At 36.8% G+C, this 25984-nt stretch overlaps 14 protein-coding genes across 14 annotated transcripts; 6 read left to right on the top strand and 8 right to left on the bottom strand.

The window, feature by feature from the left end:
- Positions 1-221: 221 nt before the first annotated feature.
- B0P05DRAFT_469724 (uncharacterized protein) lies at positions 222-1185 on the bottom strand (the record flags this gene model as incomplete). Its single annotated transcript, XM_051574509.1, has 3 exons — positions 222-590; positions 636-862; positions 963-1185. The coding sequence occupies 3 exons, from the start codon at positions 1183-1185 to the stop codon at positions 222-224; spliced, it is 819 nt and encodes a 272-aa protein (XP_051434942.1).
- A 68-nt stretch (positions 1186-1253) lies between these two features.
- B0P05DRAFT_540872 (integral membrane protein DUF106-domain-containing protein) lies at positions 1254-2361 on the top strand (the record flags this gene model as incomplete). Its single annotated transcript, XM_051578114.1, has 5 exons — positions 1254-1289; positions 1337-1359; positions 1411-1537; positions 1583-2025; positions 2074-2361. Exons 1-5 carry the CDS (start codon positions 1279-1281, stop codon positions 2358-2360), a joined length of 891 nt encoding a protein of 296 aa, XP_051434941.1. The 5' UTR covers positions 1254-1278.
- A 2-nt stretch (positions 2362-2363) lies between these two features.
- Positions 2364-3702, bottom strand: B0P05DRAFT_490747 (aspartic peptidase domain-containing protein; the record flags this gene model as incomplete). Its single annotated transcript, XM_051575316.1, has 4 exons — positions 2364-2863; positions 2911-3375; positions 3420-3567; positions 3611-3702. 4 exons carry the CDS (start codon positions 3697-3699, stop codon positions 2372-2374), a joined length of 1194 nt encoding a protein of 397 aa, XP_051434940.1. The 3' UTR covers positions 2364-2371.
- A 192-nt stretch (positions 3703-3894) lies between these two features.
- Positions 3895-5335, bottom strand: B0P05DRAFT_84279 (uncharacterized protein). The gene has a single exon (XM_051583877.1). It carries the CDS (start codon positions 5195-5197, stop codon positions 4334-4336), a length of 864 nt encoding a protein of 287 aa, XP_051434939.1. The 5' UTR covers positions 5198-5335; the 3' UTR covers positions 3895-4333.
- Positions 5336-5401: 66 nt separating this feature from the next.
- Positions 5402-6868, bottom strand: B0P05DRAFT_469773 (uncharacterized protein; the record flags this gene model as incomplete). Its single annotated transcript, XM_051574510.1, has 2 exons — positions 5402-6592; positions 6644-6868. The coding sequence occupies 2 exons, from the start codon at positions 6866-6868 to the stop codon at positions 5402-5404; spliced, it is 1416 nt and encodes a 471-aa protein (XP_051434938.1).
- Positions 6869-9459: 2591 nt separating this feature from the next.
- On the bottom strand, positions 9460-11391 carry B0P05DRAFT_603805 (uncharacterized protein). Its single transcript, XM_051583303.1, has 3 exons — positions 11288-11391; positions 10150-11245; positions 9460-10097 (listed from the first exon to the last, which is right to left on the bottom strand). Exons 1-3 carry the CDS (start codon positions 11340-11342, stop codon positions 9530-9532), a joined length of 1719 nt encoding a protein of 572 aa, XP_051434937.1. The 5' UTR covers positions 11343-11391; the 3' UTR covers positions 9460-9529.
- Positions 11392-11700: 309 nt separating this feature from the next.
- B0P05DRAFT_540858 (uncharacterized protein) lies at positions 11701-12507 on the top strand (the record flags this gene model as incomplete). Its single annotated transcript, XM_051578113.1, has 3 exons — positions 11701-11953; positions 11999-12125; positions 12170-12507. Coding segments are annotated over exons 1-3 (415 nt in total), but the record flags the coding sequence as incomplete, so codon positions are not given.
- A 189-nt stretch (positions 12508-12696) lies between these two features.
- B0P05DRAFT_457786 (uncharacterized protein) lies at positions 12697-13609 on the top strand (the record flags this gene model as incomplete). Its single annotated transcript, XM_051573962.1, has 2 exons — positions 12697-12885; positions 12929-13609. Coding segments are annotated over 2 exons (870 nt in total), but the record flags the coding sequence as incomplete, so codon positions are not given.
- A 109-nt stretch (positions 13610-13718) lies between these two features.
- Positions 13719-15179, bottom strand: B0P05DRAFT_586960 (uncharacterized protein; the record flags this gene model as incomplete). Its single annotated transcript, XM_051582548.1, has 4 exons — positions 13719-14286; positions 14392-14540; positions 14588-14752; positions 14811-15179. The coding sequence occupies 4 exons, from the start codon at positions 15177-15179 to the stop codon at positions 13719-13721; spliced, it is 1251 nt and encodes a 416-aa protein (XP_051434934.1).
- A 19-nt stretch (positions 15180-15198) lies between these two features.
- On the bottom strand, positions 15199-16380 carry B0P05DRAFT_540846 (HAD-like domain-containing protein). The gene is made up of 4 exons (XM_051578112.1): positions 16217-16380; positions 15578-16164; positions 15346-15529; positions 15199-15292 (listed from the first exon to the last, which is right to left on the bottom strand). The coding sequence occupies exons 1-4, from the start codon at positions 16352-16354 to the stop codon at positions 15278-15280; spliced, it is 924 nt and encodes a 307-aa protein (XP_051434933.1). The 5' UTR covers positions 16355-16380; the 3' UTR covers positions 15199-15277.
- A 3530-nt stretch (positions 16381-19910) lies between these two features.
- Positions 19911-20060, top strand: B0P05DRAFT_438094 (GATA zinc finger-domain-containing protein; the record flags this gene model as incomplete). The annotated part of the gene is made up of 1 exon (XM_051573727.1): positions 19911-20060. A coding segment is annotated over one exon (150 nt), but the record flags the coding sequence as incomplete, so codon positions are not given.
- A 345-nt stretch (positions 20061-20405) lies between these two features.
- On the bottom strand, positions 20406-22609 carry B0P05DRAFT_540842 (asparagine synthase). Its single transcript, XM_051578111.1, has 4 exons — positions 22284-22609; positions 22149-22237; positions 21459-22097; positions 20406-21381 (listed from the first exon to the last, which is right to left on the bottom strand). Exons 1-4 carry the CDS (start codon positions 22361-22363, stop codon positions 20492-20494), a joined length of 1698 nt encoding a protein of 565 aa, XP_051434931.1. The 5' UTR covers positions 22364-22609; the 3' UTR covers positions 20406-20491.
- A 459-nt stretch (positions 22610-23068) lies between these two features.
- B0P05DRAFT_540832 (multicopper oxidase-domain-containing protein) lies at positions 23069-25259 on the top strand. The gene is made up of 9 exons (XM_051578110.1): positions 23069-23228; positions 23273-23419; positions 23466-23547; positions 23603-23696; positions 23743-23823; positions 23877-24025; positions 24072-24231; positions 24281-24646; positions 24721-25259. The coding sequence occupies exons 1-9, from the start codon at positions 23080-23082 to the stop codon at positions 25185-25187; spliced, it is 1695 nt and encodes a 564-aa protein (XP_051434930.1). The 5' UTR covers positions 23069-23079; the 3' UTR covers positions 25188-25259.
- On the top strand, positions 25218-25978 carry B0P05DRAFT_540822 (uncharacterized protein; the record flags this gene model as incomplete). The annotated part of the gene is made up of 3 exons (XM_051578109.1): positions 25218-25369; positions 25418-25694; positions 25734-25978. Coding segments are annotated over exons 2-3 (475 nt in total), but the record flags the coding sequence as incomplete, so codon positions are not given.
- Positions 25979-25984: the final 6 nt, after the last annotated feature.

Below are 25984 nucleotides of genomic sequence, written 5' to 3'. Positions count from 1 at the left end.
TTCTTGGCATTTGGATTCTGCAGAATACGGAGAGTGTTTCTATTTGCAGTAATTGTCATATTCTCGGAAGCCGTTACACGAATACTACTGTGGCAAATACCATTTTTATTATTTTAAATCATCTTGAATCCAACAAGACACTTTATTAGCCATATATTCAACATGTTTTGGCTCTAAACAAAAAGCGTGTGGTATATTCTCTGAACAAAGATGAATTTTACCTAATATCGGTTATTATATATATATATACGTATCGTATACTTGCCTTTTGGAAAATGCTTCAGCATGTAATCATAATGGTCTTTGGGTGCCCATTGATCATTGGCAGAGTAATACATGATAAACTTGTCCAAATGTTCAGTATAGAAATCATGGTCTAATGCTTTTACTGTATCCATTTCAAACCTTGCCATTGTAATCACATTCTTAAGCACGTTCGAATGTAGCAATTGATGAGCTGTCACTTGTAATCCTTCGCCTGATTGTCCAGTAAACAACTTGACAAGGTATTGGCGAAAAGGAGGTGCAAGGCACGATAGAACTGAGCCAGTAGCACCAAATACCCACGAGGGAATTGTATTTACAAGACGCTATGACAACATAAGAAGCGGGTCTTAAACAAAATAACAACTTACATTGATTTGAACACCATTGGGTGTAATGGCAATTTCCCTTAAAGTAGGAAAAAGTGCAACGATACGAGAGATACCATGATTTGGGCGCTCTTTGAGAACAGAAGCCGAGATATAAGAGCCTATAGAATGACCCATCAAGATAAAGCGAGTATCGGGGTCATTCTGTTTGATGAGCGTATCAAGGCAGTCTACTTTATGCTGGATTTGATCTTGAAGTGAATAAACGCCTTTGTCTTTATTGTCTTCATGATAATTAATTGAATGGCCCTTATGAGACACTAGACTGTTCTCTTAGCAACGTATTCCCTACAATTTAACTAGACTTACCTCCGATAATTTCAAAAGAAGGGGATGCAACCGAGGTATGGACTCTTTCGAGAAAACTAGTATAATATTCAACAAGTCCAGGATTACCTGGTATAAAAACAAGAATCGTCTTATTCTTTGTTGCTTTAGCTGGCCATAATAAAGTCTCAGTCTGGCAACCAGAGACTTCCCAGACTGCACGTAAAGGTGTACGCATAACTGAGTTCTTGATAAAAGAAGCCATAACAGAGGGAAAAAAGAAAGAAAGAAAGGGCGGGTTTAAAGCCCGTATAAAAATCAGTGTGTGCTCTTCCTCTCTTTTTCTCTATACTTGAACATGTCCGATGCGTAAGTATTGTCCTATGAAAGCAATAGCTTAATATATTTCTTTATAGACAGCGTATGATTTTAGATCCTGGTAATGTCAGCATGTATCAAAAGTAGATGTTATTTTAACAATTCACGTTAGCTATTCGAAATTGGGTCTTAATACCCATCATGATTGTCATGGTCCTAGTCGGTATTCTTCGTCATCATATTACTATGCTTATTACAGGCACACCAAAAGCACCGCAACTAAAAGCTATTCGAGAATCGTAAGTCTATTCAACACGAAGAGCGATTGTTAACTATGCGTATAGAAAGGCCCTATTACGTGGTTTACGTCTAAGAACAGTAGGCAACAGTATCCCTCAGCATGCATTCAGCGTTCGTAAAGCATACTTGGCTGATGCTTTTGAAAAGGGAAAATACCTCAAGAACCCTAATGCTGCTAAAGAAGCCACAAAACCCGTGAATCCAATGATGGATCCTGACATGATGGACTCCATGATGGAAGGTATGAAGAAACAATTAATGAACATGGTACCCCAAATGGTTATTATGGGCTGGATCAACTTCTTTTTCCAAGGATTTATAGTCATTAAGCTTCCTTTCCCCTTGACGCCTCGCTTTAAGCAAATGTTGCAAAGTGGTGTGGATACACGCGATATGGATGTCACTTGGGTTTCTTCTTTGTCTTGGTATTTCCTAAACTTGTTTGGTCTTGGAAGTGTGTTTTCTTTAATCTTGGGTGGTGAGAATGGTAAAGTAATGTTGTGTTATAAAGAGAGACTGAATGAGTAAAAATTAGCTGCTGGTGTGGATATGACTGCCATGAGTGCTATGCCTGGTATGATGCCTGGTGCTATGCCAGGTCAAGGTCAGCCTGGTCAACCTCAAGACTTTAACAAACTCTTTTTGGCTGAGAAGGAAAATGTCATGATTACACCTCATATTTGGGATTTGGAAGATGTAGAAGAAAGACTATTGAAAAAGTATGGTAAATCTGTTCAAACAAAAAAGATAGAAGAGCCTAAGCAAAAGAAAGAATTGACTATCAAAAACAAGATCAGGGCTGCTCAGCAAAAAAGACGATAATTTAATAAAGTTTATGCTTTTGATTTAGCTAACCCAATACGTGCATTACCAAAGTCATAGACAGAATAATAGTTTCTTAAGAAGGTGTCTCCCAAAATAATAAAGGGAAGATTAGCACCGGCAATGCCTGAGAAGCACAATTGAGTATCTGCGGAAGATTTTGCTCGAACCAAGTCCTTTAGATAAATAGGGAAATCCTTGTCAGCAAGTCGAATGACAATTGATTCAGTAGATGTGCTGTCTGCATAGGCACAAGGCATACGCCAACCATACATGGGATCATATTTAGCATCAGGGATAAGAGCATGGATTGAATCAGAGATGTTCTTGGGTGCAACAATCAAAGTAGTGCCAGTATCAAGAACAGCAGGTATGGGTGTGCTTAAAATGCTGGTAGAGCCAACGGAAATACTTGTCAAGTCAGTTTGCCAATACTTTTTTGTTGTCACAGGTACATAGGACAACTCTCCTTCAAAATGTTTTTGATTAATATCACCAAAGAGCTATTAAATAAGTAAATAACAAAAATAAAATGACGCAGATCACTTGCCACTTCTCCTTTGCCTCCATTTCGATAATGTCCCAAGTAGAAACTAACAATAGGAGCAGGAATTTTACCATCTTGGTACATATTTTCAACAATAGAACTATTCAGACCAATATAGGACAAAGAAGGGAAACCAAGACCAAAAATACCATCCAAGAATTGATCATAGGCAAAATGTGATGATAAGACAGACACAAGACCAAATACTTCTGCAGGCTGTGTAATGTTGCCGAGATGAATAGAATCTTTAGCTGCATAACCAATGACATTTGAACCATCACCATACTGGAGTCTCCACATTTGGTTTTCGAGTGATTCATATGTTGAGGACAAAGACGCATTAAAACGACGGTGTGGGTTACAAGTAGAACCACATTTAACAGAAGGGACCCAAATATCAGCACTACCAGTATCAAAGTCTACACTAAACATTTGTGGTGGTGTACCAATTCCAATTTCACCAAGATACTGTTTTTAAAGTTAGTTTACAAATAGGATAAAATAATGCTTACTTCAATATCGACATAGATGCTATCCAATTCAATGGCTGCACCACCTGAAGAATACAACTCATTATCATTAATACCATATTTTGCAAGCGCCCGCTTGACTCTTGAAGGTGTGCTCATTGGCTTTCCCTCTCTATGATTAAGTCCCACACTATCCAAATATTAGATCACATATTGAGATATAAATAGCTTACTTCAAATGACTTGACTGTGCTTGAGTTGTTGGAATATTAAGTAAAGTTAGCACCAGGCCAGAAGATACAATCAAGCTCAAATAACGCATATTTGTTTAAGAGATATAAACAATGACATTTTAACAAACTTGTGTTTTATATATCTCTTTTCATAACTGTTTATTCCGAGATACTAAGCGAGCTTCATTGCTTAAAGTGAATGTCAAACAAACATCAGATACTGTTGTTTCGCTCAGTTTTTTTTTTTTTTTTTTTTTTTGGAGAACTTTATTTTATCATAGCTCACTATTCTTATCGTAAATGCAAGCACATTGAGCAATAGTATTGTCTATACAACCTAAACACTGTCATATGACACTGCACAAAAGTATCTTGAGCATTTTTTTATATTGTAATTTGTAGGTTAAGCTTCAAGGGGAATGTTTAGCCTTTTCGTCAAAGACATTTCTAGGTTAATTGTAATTTAAACAAAGCAACCAATATATCCGCCAAAGTACAGTCTGATTTGTACGGTATGGCTTTGTTGTGCTACTATTGTGGTACGTTTGACAAGCAAAATGATTGACATGGCAGACGTAAGTCTTGTTTATACATTTGCCTCACTATAATGGCTGTCTCTCTTGGCCTATAATTATCATGGATAAAGGAGCTCAAAGCCTGATCCAAGTGTAAAGCAAATAATTTTGGATCCCAAAATAAGTATGAATGAAGGTCAATTAAACTTTACTTTTTGAATAATTTATTTAATTTCCCTTTTAAATGATCGTGTACACGACTGGAAGCAGAAGGTTTTGGTGATACCGGATACATAAAGGAAGAAGAAGAGGAGGAAGAAGAGGAGCAGGAAGAAGTACTGATGATTTGAAAAGACGTGGTTGTATTGTCACTAAGAGAACTAAATCGTTTATCTTGGATCGTCTTTCTTGTGCCTCCTGAATAATGCTGTTTTTTCATTCGGCTGACTGCTTTTTGGAATTTGCTTTTAAACAGTTGACCAGGACTTGACAGTGAATGTTTAGAAGGGATTGGTGGCGGTGGAGGCATAAGTAGCAACTCTTCAATATCTATGCCAAACAAATCTTGCTTTTGAACTACCGGGCTTGTTTCTATAATATTGGTCACAACTAATACAGCAGGTGGCTGATCATTGTTTTCAACAAGTGTTGTTGCTGCAGGATTTGCCTCTAGTGAAACAGAAATAGGAGGTACATACAGTGAATGACAGGTTTTCTGTAATTCTTTATCTCTTTCTTTGTCTTGCTGTGTAATTTGGTCTTTTTGAATAATTGGTCTACTTTGGATTTGATCGTCCCTCTTGAAATAAAAGCTATTGTCCAGTTGAGGCAATGTGGTTGGACAAGAAGGGAATTGTAGCAGACTTTCAAATTCCATTGTGTCTTCATTCTTGTGATTTGTATATACAAGTTTTTCTTTCTTTATAAGCATCATATAGCCTACAATAAATCCGACCAGCAGATAAGTCGGTGTCTTTGCTATAATAAAGACACATATGAAACTCACAAGTTGCTTTGGTATGATGATTGTATTTGTAGAGTTTCTTACAAATGACTGAACAACAGTAATCATAGAGAAAGAGAGAGAGGGAAAAAAAAAGAAGGGAAAAGAGAATGCCGAAAATGAGATAAAGACTGTTGTGTAAATGTTACAGGAGTATTGGAATGTGATACTATATAAGCTTTTACTTAATGCAATAAAATATTAACAAAAAGGTGTTTATTATTAGTGCTATTACTATTATTATTTACATCTATGACTATATATGTACAATAATCAAGTCGTGGTTGTCATACCAGTAGCAGTTGTCATCTTATTTTTCATGCCAGAAGCATTTAAGCGATGGCTTACTTCTTCGCTCTTTCGTCGCCTACTATAAAAGGCTTTATGCAATTGACTGAATCCTGGAAGAGTATGACACAATGTTGCAGTCATACCTTCACTATTTCTTCTAAGTGCTTCCATCTCCCTTTCTTTTTCTTCTTTTGAGGGTGACAGTAACCATTCTCTACATTGAGAAACAAGATGTTGATCATTAAAACTAATACTGCGGTTGAGTTGTATAATGCGCTGCCTGATATCTTGTTCAATCGAGGATGGAATGTTAACGCTACCAGGAGCCACTGTCATGACTTGTTCTTCAATAGAACCGCCTAGACTTTCTTCGATACTAGGTAAATGGGTATCTTTTGGGTCGGGTGGTTTCTCCCAAGCCAAATGTAGCCATTCCTCTCTGTTTTGATCGCATCTTACGATGAGTTCATTAGCCTTGGTAAATAACTGACAAAGTGACTCAAAATAAGGGCGTACAATAAAGTCAATAAATCCAACGTTAATTTTAGAAGGATTAGCTTTATAGCGATCCATTTGTGGTGACACAGGCAGGCCCAATTCACGTTCAGCATCGCCCTGACGAAAGAATTCAAGACAGACAAGCCGCGAGAGTTGTTGAAAAACAGGCCATGGTCGACAAGGATTGCTTATGTCTGCCGCATGGATCAATATGTTGCACATCATTTGTCTTTGGTGTTGATCGAGTTTCATTTCATCGTCATTGGTAATCGTTGTCGTTGGTATCTGATTATTGAAAAAGCGCTCTTTAAAGTAAGCATAAGGATCTTGGTCTTCTGGAAATAACGATTTTAACTTTTCGTCATGCCGTTGATGACGATGATGGCAGTCTATTTGGCGTTTCAAGGCTGAGATATTATCTTTGAGTAAAAAGTGGCAAGACATGTCTGTGGCCAATATCATTCTAACTGTGCCTGAACGAAAACTGTTTTTGGTCATGCTGACTTTGCCTTGTGATATTTCTTTGCTTTTGACTTCAATGTTGCGCAGAAAATCATGCTTTTCAAACAGATCAAGAGTCATTTTTGCTGAATGACTTTCGAGAACTGACAAATTATTGAATTCTTGAGCGAGTTCTGTTTTGCAGGCTATCTCGAATTGATTGTTTTTTCCAGGCTAATAGTAATAAAAATCAGTCGTTTGTATAATGATGTGCAGATGACTTACATGACCAATATCATGGCATAAACCAGCCAGCATAAGCATAGCAATATCAAATTGACACAAGTAAGCAGACATGTCATATAACACCAGCATGTGATATAAAACCATAGTAACGTCAACAGCATGATAGAACGAATGATATGGGTTGTCTAAATAACTCTTTTCAACATCAATCAAAAAATCAAGAAAATCAGAAGTTGTAATGCCCAATGTTTGGTAGACACCCATTCTTTTGAATATGCCTGCAATATAACCATACACTTCTGATCTTTGTTTGTTTAATAGTGAATAATCAAGTGAATATCGATAGGGCTGTTCGACAATCTTGAGCATGTTCTAACTCAATGTCAATATAAACAAGAGCAGATTGTGTTTATTTACCTTTTCTATTGTGAAAAGATCTTTTGTTGATAATGAATTATGTCGAAGAATAATCATTGTTACACACACAGCTACAATGAAAAAAAAAACAAGACCGAGGGAGAAAAGTAAGGAAAATACAAATGTATGAAGATTTTTTATGACAAAAAGAAAGGAATTGACATCATTACCATGGTGCACTAAAAAAATAATCTGATCCCGATAAAACCTGCTTTTTGGTTGACTGCTGTGCTCACGATACCTATTTGCGCGTTTTCAATTTTTTTCGATTCGCGCTCGGCTGACAGAAGCTTTCAGAATCAATTTGAATTAAGCTTATTTTGTAATGGATATATCTATTTAAACAATTTTCATATACGTTGATAGAATCCTATCTAAATGCTTTCTAGGAAACTAGTCGCTTCTAAAAGTAGTATTCACCAGTCCAAGTACCAATAGCTTGCATATAATCTTATTCGTCCTTCATATGACTCTTAATTTTACATACAAAAGGTAAAGCTATGTCATTGTCCGCTCTTTATGAGTACAGACAGATCTGGAATACGGTCATCTTTCTTTTTGAGCCAATTGACTCGCATGTGCTTCTATTGAGTGCTTTATGATCATTGAAATGTTTTACTTTTTCAACAACTTTACTGGTAAGTAAAGGCTCTTTCAATTGTTCAAATTATTACAACTGTAAGAGTGGCTGTTTCTTTAATTGGTCCACATCATTCTGTTGAGCTCACTGAACATAACAAGAAAAAAAACTTTTGAGAAGTAGTCATAAGCATATTATAAATAATAAAAAGCAGGCAAAGGTGGGGGAGGGGAGAAGACAAGTAAAAGGATTCTATCGATTAACCACATTTAAACAATAAACAGGTTTTATATTATTGTTTATCACACAAAGAAACCTGTAATTCATCAAATGTATTCAAAGATAAATGATTTATTGATGTCAAGAAAGAATGTCGAAGAATAAAGTGATATAATCAAGGCTTATTGGAACGCTAATAGCAACTATTTTTTCAAGATCAATGTATTTTTAAGAACAATCAGTGTATTCCCCATTTTTTTCTAAAAAAAAAAAAAAAAAAAAGAGTATATTATAGGTAGAGTTTCATAAAAATTGTCCAGAAGCATATCGATGAAAATAGAACTTTTTTTTTGATTTAAAAAAGCTTTTTTTTTGTATCGGAGAACACTGCCCATTCCAAAAAAAGCATAAATATATAGATTTTAAGCCAGTAATTTAAAAAGAGAAATACTTCTTCGTGTGGCAAACAATAAAAAACCTGTTTATTGTTATAAAGTTGTTATTTGAAATGATTTGATAAATATTTTTTTTCTTTCTATAAAATGGTTCCTTTTTGGAGAGAACATTGGGATGGACGGAATGTTCGCTTTTGCATCTGGTAAAAATTCAAGCCTACTTGGTTAAAGTCTAAACTGCATGGTCGTTTACCTGGTTTACCTCATTTGTATTTTGTCCTTTCATCAGCAGAGCTATGGTTGCCGTCACAAGAGAGAAAGCAATCTGCATGCTTTATTGCGAAGAATACACCAAAACAAATGTTACCAAGTTGATCAAAAAGGTTGACTCTATAGCGACTACCAGCATTTGCTATTTGGAAGATCCGTTTATGCTTATTTTGCTCTCCATGCTTTCTATTATTGTACAAATTGTTGTAGGCTACGGCCTGGTAGAATGCCGTCTGATGGGACCAAGTAATCCTTTATTATTGTACAAATGAATGATATTGGTACTACTGGTAATTGGTTAGCTCGTTTGGAGTTGAAGGGTCCTCTTCTACGATTGTATTTGCTGTTCCATCTTCTTCCTCTGTTTGAGTACTTGTTGCTGTTGTTGGCTGGTTTTCGCAGCAAGCCCTCTTGGAAACTGGCTCTAGTAAGATTGAACAAACTCTGAGCTAAAAGCGTTTCATTTTGCACTAGAGTTGCGAGGTTTCAGATGTTTGAGACTTTATAGGATTTGAGCGCTTTTGTGGCATAGTGTTTAGCATCTTCGTCATGTTGTCTGGCGTGGAGCTAGGCATGAATTGCAAGCTTTTTAACACTTGCAATCGCTTCATGTAATGACTGGTGCACTTCATTTGTTAATGATTTTTAATGATCTATGGATCTCCTCTCCTACCGTTCATGCTTCGTAATAGTATTTACTAATACCTCTTTTTGTAACGTCTAAAGTCATCAAGGTGCTGTTTCTTCGTCACATCTTCCAAAGAGGAGATGGTCTTCAATCAAAACTCTCGTTCTTCTCTAGCTCGTTTGCTCTTAAGCGTTCAAACAACTCAAACATGTAAGCTTCTGTGTATAGTATTGGTTGTTTATTGATACCTGGGGTATCAGTTATAGTGCTTCCACAATGCATAGCTTAGTAAGATAGGAAGAGGGAAAGAATAAAAAAAGTTTATTACTATAAAGAAAAATAAAACATGACTCAGAGCATATATGTACTAAAGTCAAAGTGGAATCAACTGGGTTTGGTTTAGGCACGACAGCACATTAAAACATGGCACGACTGTATCCTTCGTCTTCTGTTGGTGTCCACATATGATTAGCCACATAATCGAGAAGTGCGTCATGCGAAAATTGAGCTAATTCTTCAGCATCACTTAGACCTTCACTCAATGCTTGTTCAATCACGGCCGTAGCCACAGTGGCTGAAACTTGTCGGATGCGTACAAGAGAGGGATACAACCAACCTTGAGATAATTCTTCTGTAGTAAGGGAATCAGCAAGTGCAACCGAAGCGCTGTAAATCATATTGTCAGAAACAGACTTGACCTTTGCCAAAACGGAACCTAAACCTAGACCAGGGAAGATGTACATATTATTTCCTTGGCCAGGAATACGAACTTTTCCTGTAGAAGGAATTGTGTAACTTGGGAATGCAGTGCCAGATGCAAAAATGACTCGGTTCTCTGTGGCTTCCATCGCTTCAGCAAATGTACATTCAGCTTGTGTGGCAGGGTTAGAAAGTGGAAACACAATAGGGCATTCGTTAAGGGCAGCCAATCGTTCAAGCACCTGTTTAGTAAAAGCACCCGTGGTGGAAGAAAGACCAATCAGACTATATATTTGGTTGAGTTTATCATACAAAATGTGGCATTCTATATATTTACCCCGTTGGTTTAACATAATTTACAATATCAAGTAAATCTTTATATTGCTGGCCTTGATTATCATCACGAGCATAATATGTTTTGTGTTGAGCAAGCTTGTCACCACGATCCAAAGTGACCAGACCCTTTGAGTCTACAATCCAAAAGAAACGCTTGGCTTCTTCTTCAGGAATACCATATTCGCGTTCAAAATAAGCTTGAATTTGGCGAGCGACACCAATAGCAGCAGAACCAGCACCATAGAAAACGATACGATGATCTTGAGGAACAACACCGGCCTCCTTTTGTACCCGACGGATGGCATTGATCACACCAGACAAAATGACCGCACCAGTACCTTGAATATCATCATTGAAGCACACCAGTTTGTTTTGATATTTCTCTAAAAGACCAAAAGCATGTTCACTAGACCAGTCTTCAAACTGAATAATCAAATGAGGGTATATGTCGTGAATTGTTTGGAGCACAGTATCTACAATACTGTAGAACTCTGTGTCTGAGGGACGAGGTTTGCGAAGACCTAAATAAAATTCGTCGTTTCGTAGTTTCTCATTGTTTGTGCCCAAGTCAAGAACAATAGGTAACGTCTTGCGGGGGTCAATGCCAGCGCCAGCTACATAGAGTTGTAATTTACCGATACTAATACCTATACCATTGCTACCCAGATCACCTAAACCTAAGATACGGGAACCATCTGTAATGACAGCAATTTCAGGGGAAAAATCAGGTACAGGTCTATAGTTGAGAATGGTTTCTTTTAAGCCTTCAAGGTCAGTAGAATCTAAGTAAAGACCATCGGGAACACCGGGAGCAGCCAAAAAGGGGTAGATATTAGAGTATTCAATACAAGCAGTACCAACAGTAGGTGTGTAGATAACGGGAGCAAATTCTTGAAGATCATCCATGATGATCTTATAAAACAAACGAGTATTGGAAGACCGCAATTGAGCCAAGAAAATGTATTTCTCAAGCATTGTAGACTTGGAGCGTACTTGTTGCAGTGCACGGCGTCTTTGAATATCCATGGTTTCTATACCAGAAGGCAATAGACCAGTAAGACCAAGAGCCTTACGCTTTTGTTGCTCTAAAGCAGTGCCTATAAACCATAAGTAAAAAAGAAAAAAAAAAGAGCATATACCTTTGTTATCATAACTAGATAAGCAAGTGTTTTCAATACAAGGAGATGGAGTCATAACAATAATAACAATAATAATAATATTCTCAATAATGATTTTATAACAAAAAGAAAACCTTTTTATATATCAATCAGAGATTATCAGAAAATCAGGGCTCCGAATCACACCATTTATAAATAAACAACTTCTTCTACGTACTTTTCCGATCTAATTTTTGTGGGGAACATGCATGTGCAACACTTTTAGACATTTTTCTGCGGACAAGTGAAGCGAAGTTTAAAGCTCATTTACTTATTTTGTAAATCCTTCCTCGCCTCGGTTGCAATTTTCAATATTTAAGTCTCAGTCCGTGAGTAAAAAAGAAAAAGAAAAAAAAAAAGAGGTAATCTCGGGAAGCAGGCCTTATTTGTTTCGAAATAAATAAATATTAACAAGTTCTTCTTGTACAACACAATGTCAACCGTGCTTGATACGATCAGTGATATGTGTCGACTGATTTTTACAAGTGATATTTGCATAAACCAATCATGACACGTCATCTGTACGCCACTTTAACATTTTCGTCTTTTTTTTATTTTATTTTTTATTGTTTTGCTTGAATCATGAAGCCAGTGTCTACACCTTTAATACAAGATGCTCAAACACCACTAAGCCCTGCTGAACTGGAGGTAAGAAGCAAAAACAAAAACAGACGCTTATATGTTGTATTTCAGGTGCTGCGAAGACAATATATTAAAGAAGGAGAATATGTTACTATTCAAACAAAGTTCAATTATGCATGGGGTCTGATCAAATCAACAAAGACCGATCACTTGGAACTTGGCATCAAGTTGCTTACAGGTAAAAAAGAAAGCCGTAATGGTCATCTTTACTTACATTGGTAGAAATCTATACTGATGCACCTGAAAGAAGAAGAGAATGTCTCTATTTCTTGGCTATTGGCAATTTCAAATTGTTTAATTACTCTGAAGCAAGAAGATTCAATGACCAACTATTGAAACTTGAACCACGTAATGACCAAGCACTTGCTTTAAAACAACTGATTGATGAAAAGGTTTCTACAGGTAAGGGAATGTATGTCATCCACATCCATATTCATTTATTGATTTAGAGGGTGTCATTGGTTTGGCTATTGTCAGTGGTGTTGTAGCAGTAGGTGCTGCTTTAGTGGCAGCTGTTGTAAAGAGATCAAAATAATAACATTTTTTTTTTAAAACTCGTACACTGTAAACAGTACTAAATAAGAGAGCGAGAGAGAGGGGGGTATTTTTTTATTATTATTTTCTCTATACCTAGTATGACTTTACAAATGATGCCTAACCATACACCAGTAACACCACCTGAAGATGAAGCTTCTTTTAAGCGCATCTGTTATCAGATTAGGATTCCAGGTTCAACAGAAGCACACAAAAGAAAACGATTTACGCGTGTTCAGCCAACACAACAACCACGTTGGCATAATCAATCTTACATGCTATTTCTCGCACTTCGTCAACACCATGAATCATCCATGGCCCGTACTGATTTAATCAAATCAGCACTTACTCTAGACAAAAAGATCAGTGAAGAACGATCATTGCCCAGAGTATTTCGAGGAAAGGTAAACCCATATCTATATGTTTCTATATCTCACTTTTGTCAAGACACCCATGAACTCTGCTTCTGCCATCTTGACCAATAATTCAGATCGTTACTTTATTCCATTCAAGCCTGAAGGTAGTCGGTCTATGCATTTTAGACTCTCTTTTGAACCGGGCAATTTTGACAGTGCATTTCATGAATACACAACATGGCAAGACCAGCTAATGCAGGATTGGACGCATTATTTTCAACATCACAAAAGAGCCAAACTAGTACAAGACTTACAGGTGAATCAAGAGGAAACCTATGCAACAGAATTTGATGAATTCATTGCTAAACGTAAAAAAGCAAGAGAATATAACTCGGATACACCTAGGACATGGCATGATTTGCTATCGATACAGAACGGTGTGATAGCCAAACAACATTTACCCAAACATACGCCTCTAGGATTTTATTTTGGTGTGCCTATGACAGAAGACGAATTTGACTCCTTAAAGGATGGACTAGGAAAAGCCTCAGAGATGGCTATCATGTATAGAAAGACAGTGATTGATCCAACCAATAGTGAAGGCAACCTGTATTTTCATCCAACAGGAGAACCATTATGCCCCTTTCACTGTATAGAAGAAACCCCAATAAGAGAAAACGTGAATATTGCGTTTTATGAAGGAGATACAGTGAACCAGATTGTGTGTTGGACAAAGCGAGAAATAGAAAAGGGCGAACAACTGTTTGTGTATTCAGATCCAAATCCATGTCAACATCATACCCAGCAAGAAGCAGACAATCATAGAGACATAAAATAAACATGTTTTATTCACAATAATTACAAGTTCTATACATGTACATTCAAAGCTTGATCTTGATACTGTTCAAATCCTTTTCAAACTGATCAAGTGCATTTTGAAATATGGAATTCAAGTCTGGTAATGGTCCACTTGAAATTGGTTCAGATGTGTCCTTGGTCTCTATTTTAGTACCTTGCTCTTGTTCATGTTGGCTTTGAGACGTCTTTTGTTTCTTTGAAGAGGATGATGGTGGTGATGGTGGTGGTGGTAGTGATATTTTGCGCTTTTGTTGGGCTGGTTGTTCTTGTTGTTGCTGAGCCTGTGATCGCTCTGAAAATGCCTGTGCTGTCTCTAGTGTCTTTTTATTATTCCTCTTCGCCTGTTGCTTCTGTCTTTGTTGTTGCTTTTGTTCTTCAGCTTTTTGTTTTGGAATGGCTATAGGTGTTGACATAGTAGAAGTATGAGGATTCGGTTTTGATGGATATCCTATTTTCTTGCCTATTTTATAGACAGAAAGGGTATGAGGTGAATAAGCAAGTTCATATGGCGTTTTTTCCTTTTTCTTTGCCCATTCAAATATACTGTTTGCTAACATTGTATTCCATACTTCTATGTCTTCTTCAGAGAACCTTTTGATACAATGGAGAAGAAAATTAGACCGTTCTCTCCGAGTGATTTTGCTTATTGAATATGCTAATTTTACCTCGGGAGTGATCAAAGTTTTGGTCAAGTACCTGATCTCAGGTGAGTTGGCTGTCGTAAGACGAATCACGCTAGGAGAATCAAAAGTAGCCCCTTTAAATTGAGAAATATCAGGAGAAGAGTTCAAAGCGGGTTCATACATGACGACAAGATCAACATCTGTACGAGTGATAATATCATTCTAACCTAGATTAGTATACTCTTATCATCAAATGAAATCAGACTTACTGGCTTATCCTTTTTTCTGTGCTTGACAATGACACCGTGTATGTCTTTAAGAGAAGCAAAAGAGCTAAGTTCTCTTATGTTGAGTCCCAGGCTTGACTCAATAAGACGCTCATACAACATAGTTTCAGAATCTTTGTCAGCGCATACGATGGCTGTATCGAAATTCTAACATGAAGATCAGTGATATTGCTTCCTCCCTCCTTTCTTGTAATGTTCTACTTACGATATCACTTTCTTGAATTCGAGTAAAAAACTTGGATAAAACGGAAAGTTTTCCTGTTGCTTCCAAGCCAGTTTCAGTAGGATGATAAGAAAACATCTCAATCACACTTTTCACAGTTGGATTGCCAACAATCTTTTTGAATCGACCGTTCTCCTCAATCAATAGTTCATAAGCATTTTGTTGCTGGATGGAAGGAAGTACAGGAACAACTAGTTGAGACTTGTCTACTTTGGTTGTTTTCTTCTTGACAATCGACTCAAATCGTTTCTTATATGCTTCTGTATCGAGTAACAACGGCGCTTGTTTTTGTGTATTGGTTTGGTGTGAAGGTGCAAGTGGTTGCATCTGCTTCAGTTGAATAAGACCCATAAGAGACAAAAAAAAAGAATTTTTTAAAAAAAAGATGTATTCACAAGTATTTTTATTTAATTTAATTTGATTGGTCAAAAAGAGGATTTTGATTGTATTTACAATAGTGAAGCCTAATTAGAGGAGGGAGGTTAGATTCATAACATTATATGATATAATCACTTACTCTTCTACTAGCTTCTTCGAGCTCTTCATCAGTTACACGATGACTTGAGTCATCACTAGGAATTTCATACACACCACCCAAGATAAGGTAAGGACCATAGGCGAATTCCTTCAAGTCTTCCATGGCAGTGACACCGGAAAGAACAAGAACAGGATCAATTTCAGAGGTAATACCAGCAACGATACTATCAAATCGTAAATAATCTCGACATTACTTTAAAACACCAACTTACTCTGTATCCATACGGTCACCAATAATACAGGTCTCCAAACGAGAGAGACCAAGAACACGTTGAGCATAACGCATGATCAAAGCAGAGGGCTTACCACAGTAGAAGGCTTGAGTCTTGGTAACCAATTCAATGGAAGCAGCAAAAGCACCAGTAGAGGGAATCTTACGACCTTGAGAATCAAGGGTTTCAACATCCAAGTTGGTAGCAATCAACTTGGCACCTTGTTGAACAAGTTGAACAGCCTTGGTAATTTTTTCAAAGTTAATAGCAGCGGTTTCACCCAAAACGACGTAATCAGGGTTGTGGTCATTCATGTAGAAACCCTTTTCGTAAAGAGCATAAGCGAGACCGGGTTCACCAATCACATAACAAGTACCACCACCAGGCATTTGAGATTCCAAGAATAAGGCAGTAGCTTGACCACAAGTGAAGAAGTGTTCAGCACCTACATCAATACCGAGTCTATGTAATTTCTGTTGCAATTCTTGAGGAGTAGGAGCAGAGTTGTTGGTCAAGAAGAGGTACTTCTTGTTGTTATCTTGAAGGAATTGGACCAATTCTTTAGCACCAGGAAGCAAATTGGCACCCTGATAAACAAGTTAGTCACCTTAACACTTGCTTTCATCAATATATACTTACGTGATAAATGACACCATCCATATCAATAATGTAACCCTTCTTGGAACGAATGGCGTCCAATCTTTCAGTGTGAAGCACGGGATCCTTCAAAAGAGCCCATTCTCTAGATAAGTGTTCACCTTGTTGTTGTTGTTGCATATTGAAAGATTGATAAAGAAAAAAGTAAGAGAGAGAGGGAGAAAATAGGATATGTGGGGGTCTCTTATATATGTGTCTAAAGAGACCCACTTTCAATGACGTGCATGATTTAATTAGCCTTATTTTTACAAGGCAGCCAATTTGATTCATCAAGTTTTACAAGATTTGGAATGCCGACCATGTCTATGCTGAGATAGAAATCAATGATGTTATGACGGGCTAAAATTCCAAGTGCGATCAACATAAAATGACGTTGTTGAGATCTTTATCAAACTCGGGCAACTAGAGTCGGCACTGCATTCTGATCCGTTATCATTCAATAAAGCAAGTATGCTATCAACATGCTTCTTATGCCCTTTTTCAGAGTTCCCTTTTCTTTTCTTTTCTTAAAGAAGAATTTTATGGAATCCTCCCTATCAAATAAAGTGCAATGACAAGACACAACTGCAAATGTCATGAAAAAGACGCGTTAAATGAATTTAATGACCTTGTTCTGAATTCTGCTATCTCTTTATACAAATCTGGAATAATCTTACTAACCGTATCTTAAACCAAAAAAAAGGGGGTTAAACGCACGCCCATGTGCTATTGTTATTCATCTCTGAGTTATCTGAGCTTTTTTAGTAAGATCATGAACCAAAGTTTATCGGAGAACTATTGGATGTCAACGCAGGTACACAAATCTAGTAATTGCAATGGCTTGCAGTTCAAATTGAAAATGATGATGAGTTTAGTAGGCTGAAACAAACATATTCATTTGACAACGGAGAGACAATATCTGTATGTTAAAGAAGTATATATTAGTTTAAATTAAAACAAGCCGATCTTTTATCGTAGAGACGTATGTTTGTTTCGGAATATATATCTCTCTTTATCCGTTAGTAAACAAGACATTGGCTTCTGCTTGTCTTGCATAAAAGTGCAGTCACGTACGATGTTATGTGTGTATGCACAAGTTTATTTAAGCTGTGTGTATCTTTGTACAAAGAAAAAAAAAAGTAGTGTTGAAATGAAACATGAAACATTTTGCCTGCCTTATTTTTTGAATCAAAATATCCATTTATATCTAGCGTAAGAGAAAAAAAAAAAAGAAATCTACCACTTTATGTTTAAGTGATTAGAGAGAGAAAAATGATTTGTATAAGGCCATGAAGAAAATAAGCTTCTTTTTTTAACAATTTAGCGTGTCTCTAAATTACCCATGTTGACAGAATTCTAGAATGTTTTGACATACAATCATTGGTGGTATATATATATAACGGAGGAATGAATGAGGATTTCCTTGAAAAAGAATGACTTCAAAACCACATTACATCATGTTGAGTGTAATCATTATTACTTAAATAATAATGTTGTTTGCTGGAGAGAAAAAAATAACTTTTCATTGTATTAATACAGACACAATACCCTATAAAGCTTTAGGCATTGCAGTTTTTTCTCTCTAACTGTAATGCTTTATAGTTAAAAGAGTTCAATTGATCATCGTCCTGTATACATTTTTGATTTACAAACAAAAAATAATTGGCCAAAACTTCAAAAAGAAAAACATGATTTGACAAATAAATTCCAGTAAAGTATATTTATTGCTAAAATTCTAAGCAGCTATTAAGTTATAATGTGTCTTTTTTTATTTTAAATCCCATGAAGAAAGTGATAGACTAGAATGTCAATAAAGCACGTCTAATGTTGGAGTGTTTGATGGCTAAACATGCCGAGTTAAATAAGGTTTTTAGTGCTTTGTGGTACTACCATAAGCATCAATAACCGCTTGACATCTACACATATTGTTTAATATCCATTTTCTGCTCTTTCTCATTGCCCTAATGTAAATGATAATTTATAAGATATAATTTTTGCTCATTTAATATCCATATAATCAAAAAATACACATTTTGATTCCATTTGGCACATTGCCTATTATATGCTTTTAGTCTATGAACCACCTTTTCTTACAACTCATCTTTGGATAAAATTGACATGCATAATAGTACCAAAACTGTATTGGCAGCCCACTGCAGACGCGAGTGTTTTTCAAAGTAACCCATCATTTTTACCTTCTAATTCCCTTTTTTTTTTGAGTTTCTTATGTTTGAGCACACATAAAAGAACATATTCATGCAAAAATAGAGCAAGTTTTGAAAAAGTCAAAAATCGTCATTTTGCCCTTATGATCCCCTGAAGAAGTCTTCACTATTTTCCGATTAGTGATCGATAGAGACATTTTTTATTTAACATAACTTAGTAAGAATTGCTTCTCTAGGCCTATAAAACACCCTCAAAACATTAAAGTAGCATAAAAACTGTACACTACAACTCAAAAACAGAAAATATGTTTTTGAAAGATATCTCACTATCTTGATATTCAACATGCTACTTTCTTTATATTATTTGATGTATCTCATTTGCGTTTATTAGCTTTGTTAAGGCACTTTTTTTTTATAGCTTTTAGTCCATCATTTCTCTTGAATTTCTGGATTCCTTTAATTCACACTCAGATTTTCTTTAAGGGACACTCCCTTTATGCCAAGTCAGCTTTTTTTTATTTCGTTCTACAATGCTCTTTCTTGTTTTTAAAATGAAAAACTATAAATCAAAAAAAAAAAAAGAAAACAAGCAGCAGCAGCTGAGTTTCAACAAAACGTCTGTTTATAAATCAAAGACATGCCATAATTAACTGGATTGCGTTATTATCCTACCTTGACCAATGTTTTATCATAACAAACGCATCAAAAAATTACATGGTGCTAGTACAAAGGCTCATTCCAGAAACTCAATTGTCCTTTATCCTTGTTCTTGATAAGATTTTTCCCCCAAACTGATTTATAGAATCAAATAAACCGAAATGAACTGAATAAAATATTTTGCCCTGGTTTTCTTTGGATTTAATAGTCTGTGCATCTGCCCTGAATTTAAACCATCTTTTTTATCTCCACCAATAAAATGCCTATCTTCAAAAATTTTTACAAATTTTTTTTAAAAATAAGATGCTTCATCGATTGAATCATCACTAGTTCTATCTTTGACATAAAAAAAACAAGCAATAGAAATGACAATAATAATAATAATAATAATAAAAAGAAACAAGAAAGAACAAGATCTGTTTATAACCTTTTTAAGATGGTCTAGATAATGAAATGTAAAGTGATAAGAATGGGTCAATTGATTGGCGCAACAAATCGTAACCATTCGTGTGGGAAATGAACTGATCATTTGATAGGATCTGATTGGCAGAGATTATCTAAATCTTCTAAATTTAGGCTGGTCGTGTTCAATTGAATTGAATTTCACCTCTTTTCTCTTTCTTTCTTTCTTTTTCTTTCTTGCATACACTCAAAAGATGGTTTCCTCTATGAATTTCCAACAAACAAAGACTCGAAAAAGATGCTTAACTCGTTGTGTTGAATGTCAATCATCATTCCGCCCTCATGTTTGGGGAAGAGAAAGTGGCAAGGGACCTGTATGCGATCAATGTTCGAGCGGTAATGTGATAATCAAAGACTATGTGTACGGTGAATCATTTGACCTAAACAATGAGAAATCCACGGAGCTTATTGTCTGTGCTAATTGTCAAGCAACCACCACTCCCCTTTGGCGAAGGGATGCAAGCGGTAACACTATCTGTAATGCCTGTGGTCTTTATTATAAATTACATCATGTCCATCGTCCTGCTACCATGATGCGCACAGAAATCAAGCGAAGAAAACGATGTCCTTCCAACGACAAGAAACAACAAAAAACGCGCAAAATGAGCTTTGATAGCGATAAATCAGAAGAAGACCATCGACTCACATTGCCTCCTATCAAAACACATTACCCTACCTGTATTCATCAGCCTTCGATGGAATCACTTTATGCTCAACGACTAGAATTACAAAAAGAAATCAGTCGTTTGTCAAAACTCTTGTCGAATACAGTAGCCAGACTATCGGACATTGATTCAGCCATGACACATCATTCAACACATCATGAAGAACAAGTAGCTAGTTCATTACTGTCTTTAACAGCCAATCATTCACCGACAAGACTTCCTTCTATCTCTTTAGCCATTCCTCGTTAATTTATTTTATATACAACATCATACCCCCCTCTCTCTCATGACCCAATTTGATAATAAACTTTTTATTCTATATGTACAAATTACTTTTCTTCATAAGCTTGATCGTGCACCTTTTGAGCACGACCAGAAGGATCAGAAGGACAACCCCAATCAGCACGAGGAATCCATCTCACAACAGAAGCAGTACAAGCAGGTTGAGGGAACCATTGTTCAAACATGACACGGTACATATAAGCTTCCTTCGTATCGGGTGTATCCTTAGACCATCTGTTGCCAGCTTGAGCCAATTCTTCTTCAGACACCTTGTTTTCACTCACAGCCTTCAAGGTATCGATCCAACTGTAACCAACACCATCAGAGAATTGTTCCTTTTGACGCCACAAAATGTTGTCGGGCAAATAAGGTTTGGCATCAGGCTCATCGCTGGTGTCAAATGCTTTACGGATAATGTATTTCTCAGCACGGCCCAATTCTTTCTTATGGAGTTTTTCTTGAGGATCAATGTTCATTGCGACTTCCAAGAATTCCTTGTCGAGGAAAGGAACACGGGCTTCTAAACCCCAGGCCATGGTAGACTTGTTGGCACGAAGACAATCAGCGGTGTGCAACATCTTGACACGGCTGACACATTCGGTATGGAAAGAAGAAGCATCAGGAGCTTGATGGAAGTAAAGGTAACCACCAAAGACTTCATCAGAACCTTCACCAGACAAGACCATCTTAACACCTAAAGCCTTGATCTTACGAGACAAGAGATACATGGGTGTAGAGGCACGAATGGTAGTGACATCGTATGTTTCCAAATGGTAAATCACATCACTCACAGCATCCAAAGCTTCTTGGATCGTGAAGGTGTATTCGTGGTGAATGGTACCCAAGAATTTAGCTACTTCTCTAGCGGCCAATAAATCAGGGGATCCAGGGAGACCAACAGAGAAAGAATGGACACCAGGCCAACTCTTGGGACCACCTATCAAAAAAAAAAAAAATAGATAAGATAAAAGGTCTTTCAATTTCAACGAACCAATGAAAACTGATCTCACTTACTCTCATCAAAATGATCATCCTCACTTACGGAACCACTTGCTACCTTTTGAGCTTCTCTCACAGCAATAGAAGCAATCAAACTAGAATCAAGACCACCAGACAACAAGACACCGTAAGGTACTTCAGCCATCAATCGCTTGCGAACAGCCTTTTCAAGTGACTCTCTCAAAACCTTATAATCGACGGGGCTTGTAGGAATCTTGTTTTCGTCCCACCAAGTAGGGTTGAACCAACGAGTGGTTTCTTTGGTTTCAGAGTCATAAAGATGACCAGGAGGGAAAGCCAAGATCTTGTCACATTCTTCGTTCAAGGACTTGAGTTCAGAAGAGAAGAAGACGGTTTCAGGCATCTTGCTGCTCCAACCATAGTAAAGAGTAGTGATACCAATAGGGTCACGGGCAGCAATGATTCTGTTACGCTTGACATCCAAAAGGACAAAGGAGAACATACCGTCCAAATGCTTAACGAGATCAGTACCCATTTCATCGTACATGTGCATGATCACTTCACAGTCAGATTCTGTCTTGAATTGGTGAGGCTTCTTTAATTGGTTTCTCAAGTGTTTGTGGTTGTAGATTTCACCATTGACACAGAGAATGTAGTTACCATCTTCACTGACAAGAGGTTGAGCACCCGAAGCTATCAGGTTGTGAGTAATACATTCTAGCTCTTTTTTTTTCAATACTTTACCAACACCCACAATAGCTAAACGTTCATGACAAAAGATGTTGTTGTTTGCAACATGACAACCACTCCAATCAGGACCACGGTGTCTGATCCTATTATACCAGTCAATGTCAATTCAGCTTTATATTATATATTTACTTTTTAGAGAGATAGAGAGCACGTTGACGATAGGCATCAACATCACCTTGATAGTTGCAGACAGCAAAAATACCACACATAGTTGAGAAAAATAAGGGAAAGAATCTACATGAAATGAATTTTGTATTTATATGTAAAAGGAGTATCGGAACTCTAATAGCGGTGTTCCTTTTATTGGTCCTATATCACCCGGGTTTAAAAAGTATTATTTGTCTTGTTTAATATGAACAGATAAATCAAATTACATAATTAAAGATGTTTATATCTACATGTTAATTTTATACTTTGCATTGAAAAAGAAAAAAGTTGAAAAAGAGCTTTCAAAGGAGAGAGAGAGGGGAGAGAGAGAGATAGAGGATGTGTGTGGGGGATTACCAACAATGGATTACACAGAATGTTCACTCTTGCCCATAATGACTCACCAATCACATTCCGTGACGGGTTTTTTCTTTTTCGTGATTTTTGACCTACCTGTCAAATTGTTGATAGATAGGATCCTATCTTTTTAACAAACCTTTTTAGAAAAAGATAGATTGAATAAAGCGCAAAATACATGACAGGTAAAAAGAACAAGCGCAGCCAAAAAGAAACCAACTGCACAAACCACTTTGTTTTAATCGATATGTAACACAAAGTATCGCACTTTATATCAAGTAACGTATCGGGTTGTGCATATCAAAAATACTCACTTGCATGATTCTTCCGATAAAGTTCATCCTGAGAATTTTTTTTATTAGCTATTCTTGTGCGCACTTTTAAATATCAGTATATTTCTTTTTTTTTCTTTTTTTTTTTCATGTACCTGTCTATTTTGATTGTTCTTTTATTCTGTTTATCACAAATAAGCACGAAAAAAGTAACCTATGATTGGGTGCTCGAGTATAAACATGTCAATCCGGATGGCTTACATGAAAGACGAGTGATTAGTATCAATCATCAGTGGCCGTAAGTATATGCATGTTTCATTATCATGTATTCATAGAATTCAGTCCTGTTCCTGTCAAACTCGAAATAAATGATACGCTTGTGCTTCAAGTATGGAACAAATTAAATGAGCCTACTGTGATTCATACACATGGCATTTTACAAAACAATGGCTACAATCTCTATGATGGGGCTGCTATGGTAACACAATGGTAAGATCAGGCACAGAGAAATTCTTCTTAACGCTTTACTGTGTAGTCCTATTCCTCCTCATCATGACTTTGTTTATGAGTTTCCTGTACTACAGGCAGGTACATTTTGGATCCATAGTCATTTTAAAGTAATGTTTACTCGATGTTATATGCTTATCTGATCCCCTCTTTTTTTTTTATCAGGTACAGTATATGGATGGATTAAGAGTTCCTTTGATTGTGTATGATCCAAATGAAAAGATAGAGTACGATGAAGAGGAAATTATCACCGTGTCTGGTAATAGTAGCTAAGTCATGTATGCATCACTCATATAGAGGATTAGATTGGTATCATCAAGATACTTATACAAACCTTGAACAATACATGAACAAGGAGAACACAGAAGGTGTTGAGCCTATTCCACGTAAAAAAAAAACAGTTCATTTGACGCATAGAGATATTAATGTATGTAACTAGAATCTGGTTTGATCAATGATCATGTCAACAGCACTTTTATGTTTAAATCCGGTAAAACATATCGACTTCGATTGATAAACATGTCTGGTATTGCTGCCTTTCGTGTTTATTTAGGTGGCCATCGTATGCAAGTCATTGAAGTAGACGGTGTATGTTTCAATTCCTCCAGTTGTTGATGCTTACCTTCTGTTGTAGGTCTTGACAAAACCAACCACCACATCCAGTGTTTATTTATCAGCAGGCCAACGTGTGTCTGTCTTGGTCGAGACAAAAGACAAGACTGAGTTCAACTATTATCTTCATGCCGATATGGATCCTGAGATGTTGGATGACATACCGAGCGACCTTCGTTTGAGTAAGCCGTGCATGTTGCCTGTCAGTAACTCATACGATACACACTATAGATATCAAAGCACCTGTCTATTATAACACATCACATCATAATTTCTTAGATACCCCTATTGAAACAGGAGGGCATGAATACGACGATGCATTCATTGAACCTTTAAGAAAAACCCCAGCACTTGTTCCTGATCGCCGTATCAACATGACTATCGACTTCATGGTCAACACAGACGGTCTCAATCATGGCGTAATGAACAACATTCCTTATCTACCTCCCCTTGTTCCTAGTTTACATACAGTGTTAAGCATAGGTGATTTAGCTAATAATACACTTGTCTATGGTCCACAATCCCAAGTGTCCATTTTCCCTCTTCATCAAGTAGTGGAACTTGTGATTAACAACTTGGATGATGGTATTCATCCATGCAAGTATATACTGAAAACATGAATTCACCCCCCTCCTTTCTTTGTTGTTGTTGTACTTATTCATACATATTAGTTCATCTTCATGGCCATGTCTTTCAAGTGATTGGACGAGGTCAAGGTATATTTGATCAACACAGCCTAGAGGAACCAAGTAACCCTACTTGTCGGGATACCATCACTGTTCCTTCAAAAGGCTATGTTGTGTTGCGATTCAAGGCAGATAATCCTGGTGTCTGGTTTTTCCATTGCCATGTTGATTGGCACCTCCCTGCAGGACTGGCTGCTACTTTTATTACTGCTCCTGAATGGATTCAGCAGCACATGAAGATGACACCCGCTTTAAGAGATCTCTGTTTAGCTTCAGGTACCCCACCCACAGGAAACGCAGCAGGCAAAAAGGGATTGGATCTAGAAGGTGTACCCGATGGAATTCGACCTAGTGCGAAACAAGACATGATGTTGGGTGGATTGTTGGCTACTTTGTTAGGTACAAGTACGATTATTTGGCATGTTTGGGTAGACAATAGAGAAAATTCTTGAACATAAAATGTATGCGTCTCCTTGAAATCCTTCTTTTTTTTTTTCTCTCTTTTTTTTTTTCTTTATTTATTTACTTTCCTATGTCACTTGTTACTTTTTATATTGTTAGTCTTCGATGGAAACCACCTAAATTGATCTTGACAGAAGAACAACAAGTGCTGATTCAACGTCTGTCTTTGTTTGTATGTTCCATTAGTAGCAATGATATATGTTGTTAATGGATTAAAAAGAAAGGGATTTTTTCTTCTTTAGATGCCAGAAAACACGGTCAAGAGACGGTTGGATCAATTAGACCAATTGGTTCGACACCATTGTCCTAGTCATCATATTGATTTTTATGTGTTTATTGTGGCCATCTTATGTGTGGTCTGTTCAGCCATTTTTACGTTCATTGCTCGCTCCCTTCATATCTCCATGTGGTGTCCATTATTGTTACTTTTGATCCCAACCGGATTGAGTTTCTGGACAAGCAAGAAGAGATCAACGCTTGGAGTTCGCATGAAACAAGTAAGTTCATATTTCGTTTCATCCCGTTCACTGTCCTAGTTTGAAAGTCTGGTCAACAAGACACTGTATGACTTTAGTAGTCTAGACCAACACATTCTCTGGACCATGGAAAGAATGACAATGCCTCAACAGGCGCCCTTCAAATCTGCCAGGTTTTGTTTAATGATCCAAATCAAACACACAGACGATCAATTGCCAAGTTATCAAGAAGCCATGATGACTCAACCTATTCGTATGCCTGAACCTGTTGCTCTCATAGAATAAGGAGACAAAAAAAAATAAAATAAAAA

The sequence above is a fragment of the Gilbertella persicaria genome, assembly GCF_025201335.1.
Source record: "Gilbertella persicaria strain CBS 190.32 chromosome Unknown B0P05scaffold_19, whole genome shotgun sequence".
Classification (NCBI taxonomy): Eukaryota; Fungi; Mucoromycota; class Mucoromycetes; order Mucorales; family Choanephoraceae; genus Gilbertella; species Gilbertella persicaria.
The sequence above is the reverse complement of the archived record's forward strand: the minus strand, read 5'-3'. Positions and strand labels throughout refer to the sequence as shown.

Bases quoted from the DNA above. Each gene is read 5' to 3' on its own strand.
- B0P05DRAFT_603805 (XM_051583303.1), bottom strand. From the start codon at position 11,342: ATGACTCCATCTCCTTGTATTGAAAACACTTGCTTATCTAGTTATGAT. The intron at 11,246-11,287 runs GTATATGCTCTT...TATGGTTTATAG, and splicing joins ATCTAGTTATGATAACAAAG to GCACTGCTTTAGAGCAACAA. The intron at 10,098-10,149 runs GTAAATATATAG...CCAAATATATAG, and splicing joins AATTATGTTAAACCAACGGG to TCTGATTGGTCTTTCTTCCA.
- B0P05DRAFT_84279 (XM_051583877.1), bottom strand. From the start codon at position 5,197: ATGATTACTGTTGTTCAGTCATTTGTAAGAAACTCTACAAATACAATC.
- B0P05DRAFT_540846 (XM_051578112.1), bottom strand. From the start codon at position 16,354: ATGCAACAACAACAACAAGGTGAACACTTATCTAGAGAATGGGCTCTT. The intron at 16,165-16,216 runs GTAAGTATATAT...CTTGTTTATCAG, and splicing joins TGGATGGTGTCATTTATCAC to GGTGCCAATTTGCTTCCTGG. The intron at 15,530-15,577 runs GTAAGTTGGTGT...ACGATTTGATAG, and splicing joins GGTGACCGTATGGATACAGA to TATCGTTGCTGGTATTACCT.
- B0P05DRAFT_540832 (XM_051578110.1), top strand. From the start codon at position 23,080: ATGTACCTGTCTATTTTGATTGTTCTTTTATTCTGTTTATCACAAATA. The intron at 23,697-23,742 runs GTAATAGTAGCT...ATAGAGGATTAG, and splicing joins GGAAATTATCACCGTGTCTG to ATTGGTATCATCAAGATACT. The intron at 23,824-23,876 runs GTAAAAAAAAAA...GTATGTAACTAG, and splicing joins AGGTGTTGAGCCTATTCCAC to AATCTGGTTTGATCAATGAT.
- B0P05DRAFT_540842 (XM_051578111.1), bottom strand. From the start codon at position 22,363: ATGTGTGGTATTTTTGCTGTCTGCAACTATCAAGGTGATGTTGATGCC. The intron at 22,238-22,283 runs GTAAATATATAA...CTGGTATAATAG, and splicing joins GCTCTCTATCTCTCTAAAAA to GATCAGACACCGTGGTCCTG. The intron at 22,098-22,148 runs GTAAAGTATTGA...ACAACCTGATAG, and splicing joins TTTAGCTATTGTGGGTGTTG to CTTCGGGTGCTCAACCTCTT.